At 62.2% G+C, this 15,755-nt stretch overlaps 1 protein-coding gene across 3 annotated transcripts; it reads left to right on the top strand.

Moving 5' to 3' along the window:
• Nucleotides 1–3,621: 3,621 nt before the first annotated feature.
• ARFGAP1 (ADP ribosylation factor GTPase activating protein 1) lies at nt 3,622–15,525 on the top strand. Of its 3 annotated transcripts, none has more exons than XM_059896890.1 (13): nt 3,622–3,768; nt 6,527–6,590; nt 6,797–6,906; nt 7,091–7,262; nt 7,704–7,804; nt 8,569–8,655; nt 9,143–9,239; nt 10,044–10,100; nt 11,219–11,251; nt 12,690–12,746; nt 13,252–13,311; nt 13,874–13,944; nt 14,930–15,525. In XM_059896890.1, the coding sequence occupies exons 2-13, from the start codon at nt 6,531–6,533 to the stop codon at nt 15,276–15,278; spliced, it is 1,254 nt and encodes a 417-aa protein (XP_059752873.1). In that variant the 5' UTR covers nt 3,622–3,768; nt 6,527–6,530; the 3' UTR covers nt 15,279–15,525. The 3 variants fall into 3 exon arrangements, with proteins under 3 accessions (XP_059752873.1, XP_059752872.1, XP_059752874.1); XM_059896889.1 differs by having other exon boundaries at nt 13,868–13,944; XM_059896891.1 differs by lacking the exon at nt 13,252–13,311.
• Nucleotides 15,526–15,755: the final 230 nt, after the last annotated feature.

Below are 15,755 nucleotides of genomic sequence, written 5' to 3'. Positions count from 1 at the left end.
GGCCAGTCAATGGGATTAGATAGTCATTTCAAGATGCCCCCAAGGTCCTGCCATGCCCCAGGCTCCTGGAGGCCCACAGAATGGCTGATCTTTAAATATAGGCAGTGAGACTTCCTGAGAGCCACCCTCCCAGGCAGGGAAGGAGCCTTGTCCTCACGGGGCCCCACATGGCCCCTCCTCAGCCCACACTGGTTTCAGGAACACAGACCTGTGGGCCATGCCCGGGGTGCGGGGTGGAGCAGTGCTCCTGGGGGCGAGGCGGACACAGCCCTGGCTTCATTTCTACCCGCGCGCAGCTCCGGACGAGCGCTGCTGGGGTGCCTCTGGGGTCTGAGTAGCCTGGGCCCGCGTCTGTGTGCTACTGCCACTGGCCGGGGCCAGGGCGGTCTCTCCGACTCCAAGCTGCAGCCTCTGCCGCTGTGCAAAGTGGGTATGGCAGACCCTGCTTCTCTGGGAAGCCCTGTGGGCGGCACCTCTTCTGGGGCACACCCCAAAGCCACACCTGTTGTCTCTGTGTGTGGGGGGGACTCAGTACAATGACCTTGAGCCTAACGAGCCTTAAGGCACAGACCACACATGCAATACCATGCGCACATGTATACACACACGCACCACTCACATGCACACTGCACACATGTGCAAACCCAAACATGCTCACAGATGTGTACACTTACATACATGTACACACATGGCCCTCACCAGTCCTGCGTAGCTGCAGCTGTTTCTTTAGGCTCTGCCACCCCTGATGGCAGCTGGCTGGACCCCCGGGACCTGGCTGTGAGACCCTGACAGGGTCACGGTTGACCAGTGCTCACGGCCCAACCCAATTTCTCCGTCACTTGCACATGTTTGGAGTGAAACTGACCTTTGAGACTGGTGCTGGGTCATATCAGAGGACACAACTGCGCCCCCAGTGGACGCTCGCCCCACATGCCCTCCTTCTACTCTGAGGAAGATGTTACATAGGCTGGGTACCAACCTCGGCTCCACCACTTACTGCCTTTTCGACCTGGGGCAAATTGCTTACTTGTTCTGCGCCTCTGTTTCTTCACCTGAACAACAGGTTCACATCGGAAAGAGCTGCACTGCTGTGCAGTTTACACAAGATCTTCCTTATCAAGCCCAGGGCCTGACTTCTGGCAAGCGGGCAGGAAGTGTGGGCCCCTGGCCTGGAAGGGGAATTGGGGTCCTCCTTTCACAGACGGGGAAATTGAGTCCAGGAGGCAGCAGTGATGTGTCCCAGGTCCCACGGTGACTTCACAGGTGAACTTGTGTGGCCCAGGCCAGCCCCAGCCTTGCGTAGCCATTTATGCTGAGGTTTTCATATTGCTGCCCTCGTATTCCCTTCAGTTATATTCATATCATATCGAGAGCTTCAGCAGCCCTGGGGAGGAAACCACAAAGATGATCACGTTACTCTAACTGGAAATTAATGTACTGCCAGCAGTTCTAGAAGAAAAACAAATTATCTAAATATTTCAGGTGGGGTAATAAAATATTTCCAGCTTGCAGCTGCATGTTCTGCTCCGTTCATCACTTCAATGCCCAGATTGACCCTCTGTTACTTGGTCACTGAGCCAGCCTTGAGATGGCAGAGAGAGGCAGGGGCACCACGGATGCTGTGAGGAGGCAGGCTTGCCCTGTCCTTGCAACGGCCACCTCCCTGCTCTTGGCTCTGGGGACGAGCGTAGCCCCAGGCCTCCAGAGCCAGGGGTGGAGTAGGGGTTGACCTTTCAGCTTTATGATCAGAAAACTGAAAGTTCAGCCTCTGCTCGTTGTTTGCACTAGCCAGCGCCAAATGTTGGCTTCCGCTGTGCCCTCTCAGGGACCGCCTTCCCTTTTCCTCTCCTCCCTTTCAACATCCTTCATAGCCCGCTTCCTCCAGGGAGCCCACGTAAGAAATCCAGCACGTGGCCCTTGCTCTCTGAACCTGTGGAACCCACACAGTCCCAGCCCCAGGGTCTCGTGCCGAAATCTACACCGTCTCACATTGTCCCTGGGTAGACCCTATGGGTGCCCCGTGCACATCACCTCAGTCCTCTTGTTTCTGTGACGCCAGTGGCTTCTCACTGCAAGCCCTGCTGGCTCCTTCCTGAGGGCTTCCCCTGGCTGCACGAGGTGCTCATGCTAAGCTGGGCGCAGGGTGGGCTGGAAGGGCCAGGAAGCTAAGATAATCCTCCAGGGCAGCTTTCAACCAGCAATGGAGGGAAATGCAAATGAGATAACCCAGCGTACCCGCCAGACACTGGCGCTCTCACACTGCTGGTGGGGTGTGAGATGGTACAGCCATTTTGGAAGACTGCTTCACAATTTCTTATGAAGTTCAACATACACCTCCCCGATCACCCAGCAATTTAACTTCTAGGTAATTATGCAAAAAAAATGTTAAAATATACCCATGTGAATTTCGGGGCAGCTTTATTCACAATACCCAAGACTCAGAAATGACTCCACTGTCCAACATGTGAATGGATAAACAAAGAGTTATATTCATTTAACGGAATAGTATTCAGCAATAAAAAGGAATGAAGTGCTGACATGCTACGACACGGATGAACCTTGAAAACATTATGCTAAGTGAAAGAAGCCATTCAAAAGAGTACTTATTGCATGATTCTATTTATATGACGTTCTAAAACAGGCAAATTAAGAAATGGGGATAAAAGTAAGAACAGTGGTTGCCTGTGATGGAAATGTTCTATAATTGATCATGGTGGAGGTTACATTGGAGTATGCATTTCTCAAAACTCATTGAACGTAAATTATTGAATGTAAATTATACCTCAGTACAAATGTTCATACTTGATCACTCCAAAAGTTACATAGATCAGTGAAGAATATGTGGAATACACATAAGAGCACAGAGTAAAAACAAAACCAAAAATCACTTGCAGTTGCACTCCCCAGAGATCATCCTTCTGGACAGTTTTCTTTCCACAGTCATATTTCCCATATTTGGGATTCTACTATTCACACTGCTTTGCAGCCTGCTTGCAACGTCTCCAGCTGCCCTCCGTGCCCACTCCCTACCCTTCTCCACCTCAGACTGCACCGGTGGGCCCGGCCAGTGGGAGGCAAAATCGGGAGACCAGAGGGTGAGAGGCCAGAGAGGCCGGTATTTATTCCTGTGGCTTCTTCTACTAGGTCACCTTGGGCTGGCCATGCCCTCAACAAAAGATGACAGCTCCTCTTGGGCAGCGGCCCTGAGGACACTGCCCTTCCCGAGTCCGGGAACCCCTCCTTCCTCCTTTTCCTTGGAGTCTGCTGACGTCACAGCTCTGCTGCTCCAGGCCTGGGTTCCCGCAGAATTCCTGCGGTGCCCTAAACCCGCGCATCCCCTCCTAACCAGCCCCCTTGTGAGTAAACGCCCATGAATCGTTCTAATTTGAGCAGGCCATCAGTTTCCCGTCTGATCCTGACGGCGCACCGCTGGTGAGCACGGCTGTCGGTCCCCAGGCTATCGCGGTCCCCGCTGGACTAGCAGCTCTGACACAGCAGCCCGGAGGAGGACGCGTCCCCATAGCGACGGGGTGAGGCAGCGCTTCCGGCCAAGCAGGCAGGGAGGAAGGCCCGCCCCCGCCGGCCCGTCCCCAGCTTCCCGTGAGGCCTTGCGAGGCGCGACGTAGCCGGAAGCGGGTGGCGGTGGGGTGGGTGGCCGGCGCTCGTCCTCGGTGAGGTTCGCGGCGCGGCCGACCCCGGCCAGGACCCCGGCCCTGACCCCGGCCTGACCCGGCCCGACCCGGCGCGCAGGATCGAGCCCTCTGCCCGGTAAGCGCGCGGCAGAGGCCCCGAGGCCCCGAGGCCCCGGCTCCCCTCGGGCTGGTCCACGACCCCTCCTGGCGGCCGCCTCCGCCCAGACCCCCACCCGCCCCGAGGCCGCTGTCCGCAGGACCTGGAAGCGCCCACCCCGCCCTCCCCCGGCCACCCCGGGGCTGGTCCACGGGCCCCCGGCCGTCCCCCCTCCTCTGGCCCCCCCCGCCTGGACCCACACCCCCCCGCAGCTCGCCCCCCGCCCCCAGCCTTCTTTCCTCTGAGGCTGTCACGGGCCGCTGCCCACCAACACCCCCTCCGTGGGGCGAGCCGGCCCTGCCCCGTCCCTTCCTTCGGAACCAGGAGCTGGTTTGGACACAGGGTCCCGTCAGGCCGGGTCTGAGTTCTGAAGGGGCTTCCACTCCTAAGAAGGAAGGGTCCTCCCCCTCGGTGTTGGAGAGGCCGGTATAATCGGAGATGGCAGCCTCACCCTTGGCGGCCGTGGGTGATCGTCTTGGGGGAGGGAGAGGAAACCAAGAAGGGACTTTGGAATTCTCTGTCAGCGGCCGTGCGTTTAGGTAGAAGAACTGTGCTTCTCGTCTGCCCTGTTAAACAGCTTCATCGCTGACCACCCATGTGAGAGTTAATTGTGTCATTTAGTGCAGGCCTAAGGGCTCCGCCATCCTCTGTATCTGTGCCAGGTGGGGCTGTGATAATGGCCCAGGGGATAATTAGCGTTTAAGTTGGCTTTGGCATCCCTTTCTGGGACCACACCCTGCAGAAGTTCAGAAGTAATGGTGTTTTAAGGTGAGAAACGGTTGTTCTTCGGCGTAGGGGGCCTCAGGTGGTTTCTGAGAAAGCTGAGCAGGATTTCTGCCCGTCGCCTGTGTAACAGCCCCAAGCGGTGTCCCTAAGTCATCCCTTTTCATCTCAGACATTGAGGAAGTCCCAACTTAAGGAACAGCGTTCTGCCGTCTGTCAAGTAGCTTCTTCCGTAAACTGAGAAGTGTTATTTGGTTCACCGTTTACTGAGGCCACGTTCACTTGCAGAGAGCTATGTTTGGTTTCAAGCATTAATGCAGGAGTTCTTGGATTATTTTTCAAGACAAACTATAGTTTTGAAAGTTAGGAAGTATTTGTTTTTTATGTATTAAAGTTAGCATTTCACAGAAGTAAAGGATTCTCACGTCCAAAAAAAGTTCCTTTTAAATCCGAGCCAAGTCATTTACTTTCCACGTATTTTCCTTGCAGTAGTTCTGCAGACGCTCTCTCTGCCTTCTTTTACACGGTAAGAAATTCAGGGCAGGCTCACCCCAGTTCTGACTTTTGTTTGCCTGGGTTCTGTTGGCCAGAACGGGAGCCTCTGGGCAGGCACAGTTCTCTGGAAAGAGCTCCCAGGGGCCACCCATTTCTGCCTTCGCTCTGTGGGTGACTGGAGCTCAGTGTGAGGACAGGGTCCCACCTGGATGGGTCGGGCCGGGTGCTGGGTGCTGGGCAGGATTGTGGGTTCAGGTGTTTGCCTTCGAGACCGTCATGCACAGCACAGAGAAATACAGAGCAGAAAGGCGCCTCTGGCGAGCCCTTGGCTTTGTTTCCCTCGGTTACAGAAAGCAGACATTTGTCTGCTAACCTCAGCTGGCTCAGAAGTGGGCGTTGTGGGCGTTAGGCATCCCGGGGCTCAGGATTCAGGAGGCCTGGGTGTGGGGAGAGGCAGGGTCCCCTTGGGGAGTAACCGAAGGTGACTGCTGCCCCTGGGATTTTCCCGCTGAAGCATTGGCAGGGAAGCTGGTCGGAGCAGTCCCTCACAGACAGCGGGGTGCAGGGTCGGAGGCTGGAGACACCACCCGCAGCACAGGTGGCCCTTAAGCGGCCCGTGTGCCCTGAGAGGACACATGCTGCCGGGGGAGCCGGAGGGACAGCCTGCAGGTCCTGGTCACAAGGGAAGGGCCAGCCTGAGACTCAGGCTGGGCATCCATGGGGTTACTTTACTGCCGACACCACGCTGGGCTCCCTCCCCATCCCCTGCCTGAAACTTACCAGGCCACCCGTTGAACTTGAACTTTGCCGAAGCTAGGAGATCTATCAAGAGGTAAATGGGTTTTCTCTTCAGCCCAGGCTGTGTGGCTGCTGTTCCCCGGCAGTGTCCCCCTGAGGCGCGGTGGCAGGTCTGCTGGCCCATAGGCCCCTGTCCTTGCCCTGCTGTGGCCATGCTGTCTGTCACCTCCATCCTTCAGATGGTCCCAGGGAGGCCAGCCTCTTCCCGTGTCACTCGGGGCCACCGCTTCCGCCCCAGGCCAGGAGCCTCCCTGCGCTGGTAGGAAGGTAGAGGGGCTGCGGGGGCCGAGAATGTGGGGCTCCCTGTCTTCGGATACTGTCAGCCCAAGTCTGGCGTGTCGCCCTGAAAAGGGGAAATGAGATTTAACAGCCAGTCTGAGCACGTTTTGTGAAGACCACCCCTTGCTGTGAACTTCACCAGAAGACCGATGTTTTTATAAATCGCGTGGTCTTGATGGTACGTGATGAGCGGCCTCCAGTAACTGCGCGTTGCCCCTAATAATCCCGCTGCGGTTGGCCCGGGAGCGTCCGGACTGATCTCGGCTTTTCTTAGCACGTGGAGAGCAGGTTCCTGCAGTAAGTAGCCCTGTTGCCCTGCAGCTTCCAAGCAGCCTCACGGAATTTCTTGAAGTCATACTTTGTAGTGTGTTTGCACCAAAGGTTGATCTTCTTGTGAAGTGACCTATTTGGAAGTTGAAAAGTTTGTTTTTCTCTTTCACAGCGCCATGGCCAGCCCGAGAACCAGGAAAGTTCTTAAGGAAGTTCGGGTGCAAGATGAAAACAATGTAAGTGTGCGCTTTTCCTTGACACTTGGCTTAGGTTTCGGGGTCCTCTCAGAGCTGCTCGCGGCCTCAGAGTCCTCCCTCCCTGTCACCGTTGGCCTCCCAGCCAGCCTCCCTCTGCCCCCTCTCGGGGCCCCCCATTGGGTCTTCGGGGTCCCTGGGCCCTGCCCCGCCCCGCCCCGGGTGAGTCGCCTGGGCGCTTTTCGCAGGTGTGTTTTGAGTGCGGCGCCTTCAACCCTCAGTGGGTGAGCGTGACCTACGGCATCTGGATCTGCCTGGAGTGCTCAGGGAAGCACCGCGGGCTCGGGGTGCATCTCAGGTCAGTGCCCTTTGCTCCTGGCCTGCCACCTGGCGGGTGACGGGAAGGTGCGGGCCACCTCACAGGCCAGCTCCTACCCCCTCCGGTGCTCTGGCACAGGAGGTGCATGTGTCTAGTTCGAGACTGTTTGGGGTGGGCTCTTGGATGCTGGTACTGGTGGCGAGGTCGGCCCTCTGGTGTGTAGCTTTGTCCGTTCCGTCACTATGGACAAGTGGAAGGACGCAGAGCTGGAGAAGATGAAGGCCGGCGGGAACGCTAAGTTCCGGGAGTTCCTGGAGTGTCAAGAGGATTACGACCCCTGCTGGTCCCTGCAGGAGAAGTACAGCAGCAAGGCCGCCGCCCTCTTCAGGGACAAGGTGAGGACAGGCCGCCCGGCCGTGTGCAGGCTGCTTTGTGGGTTCAGGTGTTCAGTAAGCGCTGAACATCGGCTGCTGTAGTGGTTCCAGGAGCTGAGATCTCCTGTGGGTTCTGACACGACACGGAGGCCACGTGCAGTCCACACACAGACAGGACGCGTGGCCCCAGCTCGCCCCACCCAAGGGGAAGCAGGTGGCCTGTGGTTAGGAGGGCTGAGGGATGGGCCCTCCTCGCAGCCTCTGGGGAGCGCTGCATCCATTCGGGGGGTTCAGAGGGGGCCCGGGCGCCACACCGACCAAGAGCTTGCTCACTCTGCCCATCGTGAGAGCCAGTCTCGGTGTCGGCACCCGCAGAGCCCCGGCCCGTGGCAGCTGAGCCCAAGGGGCCGTGTGGGGGGCAGGCGGCATCCTCGCTGCCTGACACCCAGGCTCCCTCTGCAGGTGGCCGCTCTGGCCGAAGGCAGGGAATGGTCTCTGGAGTCATCGCCCGCCCAGACCTGGACCCCACCGCAGCCCAAGACGCTGCCGTCCTCTGCCCACCGGTAGCTACTCGTCTGGCCTGCGGGCTGGGCTCTGGGCCAGGTTTGCCCGGCTCTGACCTTAACTGTGGCTCAGGGTCCCTGTGCTGTTGTGGTAACAGCTCCAGTTGTGAGCCGTTTCTGAAAGTCAGTGGGAAAAACAACTTTTTAAGTTACAATTCAAACTTTTAGTAGAAATTCAACCAGTAAAGGTACGTCTGAAGTAGAAACACCATTCCCCGTTCCTCAGATCTGTGCCTACAGCACACGGCATCTCTGTAGGACCCAGTGCTGTGTACGTCTCCTGTCCTGCCTGAGGGCTGCCCACGTCCCCAGGGTGACCCATCCCCCTGGCGGGCATCCTGTGTCCTCTTGTGGGTTGGAGGCTGGTGTTCCGGGGTGACCGGTCTCAGAGAGAGCTCCCTGTTGACACCAGGGGTGCCTAGTGGCCCTCCCCTCCTCCTCCCCCTTGTGTGGGGAGATTCCGGTCGGAAGGGCTCCAGACCCCTGCCGAGCGCTTGCTTTGGCCTCGACCCCTGCGGCCTCCCTGCAGGCGTGGGCAGGCGTGGGCAGGCGTGGAGCTGCTGTGGCCCCCCCTCCCCACCAGGCTGTAGCGCCCCCCCTGCCTCTTGCCGGCTTCAGCCGCTGAGCCTAAGCCTGGGCCACTCTGCTCCAAGCTTTGGAGGAGCCGGGTGTGATCAGGTGGGCGTGACGGCACCTCCCAGAGACCCCTGTGGGCGTGTGCCCACCCCCTGTCGGCCTCTCTGACTTCTCACCCTCCATTGCAGAGCCTCTGGCCAGCTGCGGAACTCCACCACCTCCGCGGACAAAGCTTTTGAAGACTGGCTGAACGATGACCTTGGCTCCTATCAAGGGTAAGGCCCCCGGGGGGCTCGGGGAAGCTGGGGGAGGCCCAGGCAGACCTGGCCCCCGGGGTTTGGCCCCTGCGAGGGTCTGGGGAGGCTGCTGTCCATGTCTGCAAGGGGTGCAGAGTCGGCAGGCCTCCTGCGGTGCTGTCTGGCAGCCCAGGTTCGGGTGGGGGGCTCGAGTGGAGAGAAAACCACTTAGAGAAAGTCACTGCTAAGAATGCTTGGGAGCAGAAAGGACGTGTTTCCTTCCTGGAGCCTGCCCGACCTGTGCTCGAGCCTGTCCCACTCCCTGCAGTGACCGGCTGTCGCTTTGGGTCTCGCCAGGTCCTCTGGCAGGTGCAGCAGGAGGGCCTCATCCCACGAACAGAGGAGAGCCTGACCCCACACTGGGGTGTGGGAGCCGCACGTCCTCCGGGGTGCCCATCCCAGGTCTGGGCACCTCCGCACCCCCAGCTGTCGGGAGCAGCAGGGCTGTTGCTTGTGTCCCCGCCAGGGCCCAGGAGAACCGCTACGTGGGGTTTGGGAACACGGTACCGCCTCCGAAGAGGGAAGACGACTTCCTCAACAGCGCCATGTCGTCCCTGTACTCGGTGAGGACGCCCGTCCTGCCCGTCCCCCGCCCCCCAGGGGCCTCCCGGAGCCTGGAGCCTGGCCGTCCTGGGATCGTGCACTGGCCCATCTCACAGAGGCCCCCCTCCCTTTCCTTCACTGACGTCCTTTTCTTAAAGCGCCGCTTACGGTGTTTAATCCCACGCGTATTTTGTCGTTTGTTTCCTTTGGCGACAAGACGCGTCCCTCAGATTGAGCAAAAGGCTCGTTTCCTCTGAGCGGAGCCCGCCTGGCCGCCCGCTCCTGGCGGAGCCTGCCAAGCACGTGGGTTCTGGGCCGGGGCTGCCCCGGGGAAGAAAGGGCTGTCGGCCTGGCCCGCCGTGCGGGAGCCGGCTCTCCGGAAGCGCCTCCCAGGCTGTAGTGTTTGTGTTTCCGTGTCACCCCGCCCGCCACGGGGAAGAGGCCGCGTGCACTTGTCTTCTCAGTTCCTCGTGAGGGTCCCTCCGCGTCTCCCTCAGGAGGAACAGGCTGAGTTGGGATTTAAATGAAGAATTTCTATTTCCAAATTGCTTTCATCTATCTTGGAGGCTTAGGGGAAACAACCTTGGACTTAGAGGAAGGACAGCTTTCGGTGGCCCCAGCGCCCCGTGGTCTGTCTGGAGGGGCGGCGGGGCGCTTCAGGGGAAGGCGTGTCTCCAGGGAGCCGGGCCGGGAGCTGCCTCCGGGGCCCCGGCTGCGTCCTTCCCGCAGAACGTGGGTGCCAGGCGGCCGGCGCGAGTCCGAGGAGCACCCCCTGGTGGCCACGCGTGGAGCCACCGTGTGGCTTCTGTGTCACTTCCTTTCAGGGCTGGAGCAGTTTCGCCACTGGAGCAAGCAGGTTTGCCTCAGCAGCTAAGGAGGGTGTAAGTAGCCTGTCCCGTCACGCGGCCGCGCAGGCCAGGTGGCTCTGGGAGACCAGGGGGTCCTGACGGGGCTCAGGCCATGCGTCCATCTGCCCTGAGGGGCTTTCGGCGAGCGGCCTCTCGCCCTGGCGAATCCTCCAGGCCCCACGGACGTTCTGTGCTGTGGCAGCTGGTGGTGTACCGGCCAGAGCGGAGCTGCCTGCAGGGGCTGGGCTGGCCCCAGGAGGGGGTGCCGGCGGGGGGTCAGCGTGTCCCAGGTTCCCTGCCTCCCCCTCCCCCTGGCCCCAGCAAAGCCTCGGGTTTCTGCTCCTGGGTCTCCAGGGTATAGACCGCCCGAGTTTCCTCTTGCCCTCGCCTGCTCCTGGGCTCGAGACGAGGCAGGATTTGGGGGTTCTGTCAGGACAGGCAGATGGGTCGTGGGCATGTGCTCGGCTCCTGGCGGCGACCGGGTGGGAGCCAGGCAGGAAGGGACAGGACAGAGGTGTGTGCGAGGATTCGGGCCTGGCGGGGAGACCGTGCCGTGGTGGTGACAGGAAAGCCCAGAGCAGGGACGAGAGGCTGCCTGTCAGGCTGACCCAGAGCACAGAGGCCTGGAGAGGCCAGGCCAGGAGTTTCTGAGGGCCAGAGCCCGGGGAGGAGCCTGGCGCTGGGGCACCAGCGCTTTGCCACGTGGCCTCTGCTGATTCTCTCCGGGGCTTTGCGGGGCTGCGGTGGGGATCCAGGCCTTTCCCTCTTATTATGAGAGCGGCTGGGGTGCTGGGCAGAGGTGAGAGGTGTGACCAGACTGCGCGCGGCAGGGAGGGGGAGCGCTCGCTGGAGAGGGACCTGCCCCACCTGTGGGCCCGTGGGCGGCCTGTACGCCCTGCGTTCCAGAGCGGGGAGGTCGGTGTCAGCTCTGCTCCCTCATCCTGGGTGCCCCTCCCCTGACTGCCCCCCTCCAGGGGAAGCGGGTGTGGTGGGCAGCTTTGCGGGGCCCCTTAGAGCTGCTGTGGGGTGAGCACCAGTGCCTCGCGGCCGTCAGGAGACCAGCACGGGTGTCTGGGCCCCAAGGACGTGCAGCCCTGGTGGCCAGCGTCAGGCGGCTGACCAGAAAGCCCTCTTTCTGTGTTTCCTTTCAGGCGACAAAGTTTGGATCCCAGGCAAGTCAAAAGGTAACAAAGGAAGCCTCTGCATTCGTGCTCTCAAGGTTTCTAGGCTGGTCGCCTGCTTCGTGCCCCGCGCTCGGGGGAAGGGCGCTTCTGCGGGCAACTCGGGTACTGACAGGCCCGTGCGTGCATTTGCCTCCCAGGCTCACGTGTCCATGTGCCACTTTGGGCGCCTGCGGGTTAGCAGGTGGAGGAGGCTTAGATCCTGCCCCGTCCCTGGTAGCCGGGCAGCCATAGGCCCCTGTGCCCTTCGCCTCGTGGGGAAGGAGGCTCTGTGCCATGTCTGGGCAACCGCACACCGGAGGCCCAGCGCCCCCCAGGGGACCGGGGTCTGCACCCTGTGGCAACAGCATGCCTCTGTCCCTGGTTAGCGCCCTCCCTTCTCGCGGGCGGCATCTCGGGCCCTGGTGTTCGTCTTTTTCTCACACCTTGGCTGGCAGCCCCGGCGGTCCCGGCGTGGTGCCGGGCCGTCCAAGGAGCCTCTGGGGCCACGCGGGCCCCCTCACGCCCCGAGGGCTGATCTCTCTGAGCCCCCATCTCAACTCCCTAACTGCTTGCTCCTACCGTGCTGGAAAGATCCCAGGCGGGAGGTGCCGGGTCTAGCGAGCGTGCGGCGCCCACGGGATCCTGTCCTGGTTGTTGCCGAACACCGCTCCCACCGCCTTGCTCTCTCTCCCACCCCCACCCCCCGTCTCCCCATGCTGTCTGGGTAAAGTTCTGGGGTTCCAAGCAGCAGCCAGAGCTGGTAAGGCCGCATCCGTGCTCGTGCATGCCGCCCCCCACTTGTGTGTCCGGCGCGTGCCCTGCTCCGGGTGGTCCGCGCTGCGGCCCGCATGTCGGCTCCCTGTCCTCACGCTCGGAGCTGCTCCCCAGCCCGACGGGCTCCCGCGTGGCCCATCCACGGCGCTCGGGCGTCCACGTCACAGGCAGGAGGCGCGGGATCCAGAACCCGAGGCTGCTGCTGTGGGGGTGCTGGGGAGTCCTGTGCCAGGCGCGAGGGCCCCGCTCCGTGGTTGCCTCCCCTCTGTCCTGCCTGCCCCCCACCTGAGCTGCTGGCCTGGGCGCGCTCCCCGGCTCCATCCCCTTCTGTCCGAACTCCCGCGGGGCCCCTGGAGGGCAGCTGGGGCTTGGGATCCACCCGTCTGTGTCGGGGGGCTGCCAGGGGCTGTTCTCCTGGGATGGATCCTGTGGGCTCCGATGGGGAGAGCCTGATGGTGGCCACCGGGTGGGGTGGACTTCCAAGAGCTTGCGGCTGTCCCGAGTCCCTTCCCAGGGCGCGTAGGCCGGGGCAGCGGTCTCCCGCCTCTGCGACAGCGTGGCGCATCGGGTGCTGGTGGGCTGCTCGCCGTCTGCGGCCTTCCCTCCGCGGGCAGAGCTCACAGTCCTGGGGTGAAGGTGCTGCCGCGTACGCGGCTTTTTCTCATCGCGTCTTTCCTTCCAACAGGCGTCAGAGTTGGGCCACAGTCTGAACGAGGGTGTCCTCAAACCTGCCCAGGAGAAGGTAACGCGGGGACTCCGGTACTCGGCTGCGTACGGCTCCCGTGGGCCTCGTTCGGGGGGCAGGTGGTGCTGGGAGGCTCTGTTCGGGCTTCAGGCTCCCGTGCTCACGCCCTGTGGCCTCATGCGTGCGCTGCGCCTGTGGCTCTCGTCCCGCAGCCCAGCAAGGCCTGGCCTTGTACTCTGCTCCCGCGGGGCTGGGTGTGCGCCCGGCCCCTCGCCCCGGAGGAGGCCAGGGCGGCGAGAGAAGCTCCCGGGGGTGGGGGGCGTGCAGGTTGCAGCCAGTGCCAGCCTGTGCTCGGGAGACCGCCGGGGGAGGGTCCGAGCGAGACCGCGAGACCGGCCCGGGCTGCAGTGTGGTCGGCTTGCTCCTCCCCTTCGCTTCTGGGGAGGGGGCGACGTGGCGCGGAGGCAGGTCCCCTGACAGGTGTCGGTGGGCGTTGTCCTTTGTCCGTAATGGGCAGCAGGGCACCTGCCAAGGCTATGACGATGCTGTTTCGATCCACCAGGTGAAGGAGGGAAAGATTTTTGATGATGTGTCCAGTGGGTTCTCTGAGTTGGCGGCCAAGGTAGGGAAGCCCCGCCTGGCAGGCGGGCTCGGCTGAAAGCGTCTCCATATTCCAAGGAGCCCGGAACCGCGAGCAGGAAGGGCCGGGCGCTTCATGCCCCGCACGGCTTCTTGGCCCGAGGGGCCTGTAGGACGTGAGGAGGGTCAGGTAGACGCTCCGGTGCCGACAGCTTGAGGAATATGGAAACAGCTTGACAGGCGCCCGTCACAGCCGCTAACCTGTTGCTTTTTTTCTTTCTGCCCTTGTCTTGCTGCTGCCGACCTCCCCTGGTGAGTGCGCTGGGGGCGGCCGTCTTCTCTGCCTTAGCGCCACTGGGGGCGGGGCGGAGGGGTGGGTTGGCGTTTGTCCTGCTTCCCACCCAGGAGCTTCTCCGCTGAGCTCCTGGGGCCACAGCCTCTGCGTCCACACAGCGGGCATCCCGCTGTCCCCGGCAGAGCCTGCCCGGGTCGAACCGGCCCGAGCCCCGTGGTGTCACCGTGTTCCTAAGCTTCACCCAGGTCTCCCAACTCTGCACTTGGCGTCAGAGCCCAGGCTGAGCGCCTCTGTCTCCTTCCAGGTCCAGGGAGTTGGTAGCAGGGGATGGAGGGACGTCACCACCTTTTTTTCTGGGAGAGCGGAGGACCCGTTGGACAGGTATACCAGCCCCCCTTCCCGAAGTGGGCCCCCTTCCGTGGCATTCTCCCCTGGGGTCTCTGGGAGGCAGGTGTGTCTCCCCCAGGGGCTCAGGGGTCACAGTGCAGAAACCCCTGGAGCCCTGGGGGTGCAGAGAGGCACGTCGGCCCCCTGACCTCTTGACCTGAAGCCCTGCCTTCGACCTCGTGGGAGCTGCCACCATCAAGGGCTGGGGAGGGAGAGAGTCTCAGCCTCGCCTCTGTGGGACAGGCTGAGGGAGAGGGGGTGCGGCTGGGCTCTGACCCACCTCCCAGGACTCCGGAGCACTCAGGGCTCCCGCCCGGGCCTTTCTGCTGCGAGCCCAGACTGGTCAGCCTTCTTCTCTGACCCCAGGTGGGACCCTGGGGATCTGGTGGGGGGATGGATGGTCTCGGGCCGGGCCCGGAGCAGCGGCCACTCCGGCCGTGGCGCGTGCTGTCCGTCTGCCCGAGGCTGGGCGCGTTTCCCGCGCTCACGGGCGGGATGCCTCAGCGCTTCCCCCACGGCGCGCTGTCCGCTGTGCTCAGTGGTGCGACTGCGGTTTGGGTGAGGGACTCCACGGTGCAGAGAAGGGTCTGGGGTTTTTTTCCCCTTAATCGCTGCAGGAAACCAGCGCTTTACATTTTCCTTCAAAACATCCTGCGTTTGGGTGGGACTGGCGGAGAGTGGGCTCTGGTGGCAGGAGACCTGAGTCCCTCCCGCAGGTTCCACGGCCTCAACTCCATGGCGGAGCCGCCCTGAGACTGGGTTTCTCTGCCCTAGAGCGAGAACAGTGGCTCTGGGACCCTGAGTGGCACTGGCTGAGCGCCCTGGTTGGGGATGGGGCTCTGGCTGGGGGCTTGGACTCGGCCTTGACCCCCGTTCTCTGGGGAGGAGCCTGGGGAAGACCCAGTGGCTCAGGGCCATGACGGTGACCTTCTGGACCTTCTGGTTCTGGGAGCCGCTCAGAGACCGCTCTCTGTCCCAGAGCCCCGGAGGGCCGGAGCTGTCAGAACAGCGGCGGGGACAGCTCCCACGGCACCACCGACCGGAACTTCTGGGAGACCTTTGGGAGCACCGACCCTGCTAGGGCCCACAGGTCCCCGAGCGGCAACAGCTGGACGTGTGCGGACCCCTCAGCCGACAAGAGGAGCTCGGACGGCTGGGACGCGTGGGGCTCGGGCCCCGCGTCTGCGTCCAGCAACAGGGACGGCGACGACATGGGTGGTGGGGAGGCCTGGGGGCGCGGGGCGGAGGGCAGGACCAGGGCCAGGGCCGTCAAGGAGGCGGCACCGCCGGCCGCCGTGGACGACGGCTGGGACAACCAGGACTGGTAGGGCGCAGCGGCCACGCCACCTCCTCGCTCCTTCCTTTCCACCCAAGAAGCACTGGCTGCGCAGGAAGACAGCCTCGGCCGGGACCCCAGGGGTGTGTGCCTCCCTGTCCCCGCTCTCCGGGGCCCCGGGCCGGGCGCTGTCGAAGGAAGGGCTCCCTGCTGCTGCGGGGGCCGGCCACACCCAGCCCCTTCCCCCAGTGCGCTCGGTAATAAACGCCTCCCCAGCGGCGCACGCGGCTGCCCAGTGACCGTGACTGAGGTCTGTCTCCTTGAAGCAACTTTCACTTCCTGGTCGCTCTCGTTCTTTCTTCCTTTGGAAGAGATTGCCTGGCGTTTGAGAGCCGCCCCCTGCCCCCTGCCCTCCGCTCCCCAGTCCGTCTCTGCACCGGTGCTGGCCTGCATCCGCCCGACCCGAGCACCGCCTGCCTGGCCTTGCCGTCACCCTAGAGCCCGTCATCAGCTTGGGGGGTCGTGCAGT

This window comes from Balaenoptera ricei, chromosome 15 (genome assembly GCF_028023285.1).
Source record: "Balaenoptera ricei isolate mBalRic1 chromosome 15, mBalRic1.hap2, whole genome shotgun sequence".
In the NCBI taxonomy this organism is placed as follows: Eukaryota; Metazoa; Chordata; class Mammalia; order Artiodactyla; family Balaenopteridae; genus Balaenoptera; species Balaenoptera ricei.
This window is presented reverse-complemented; position numbering and strand designations above follow the sequence as displayed.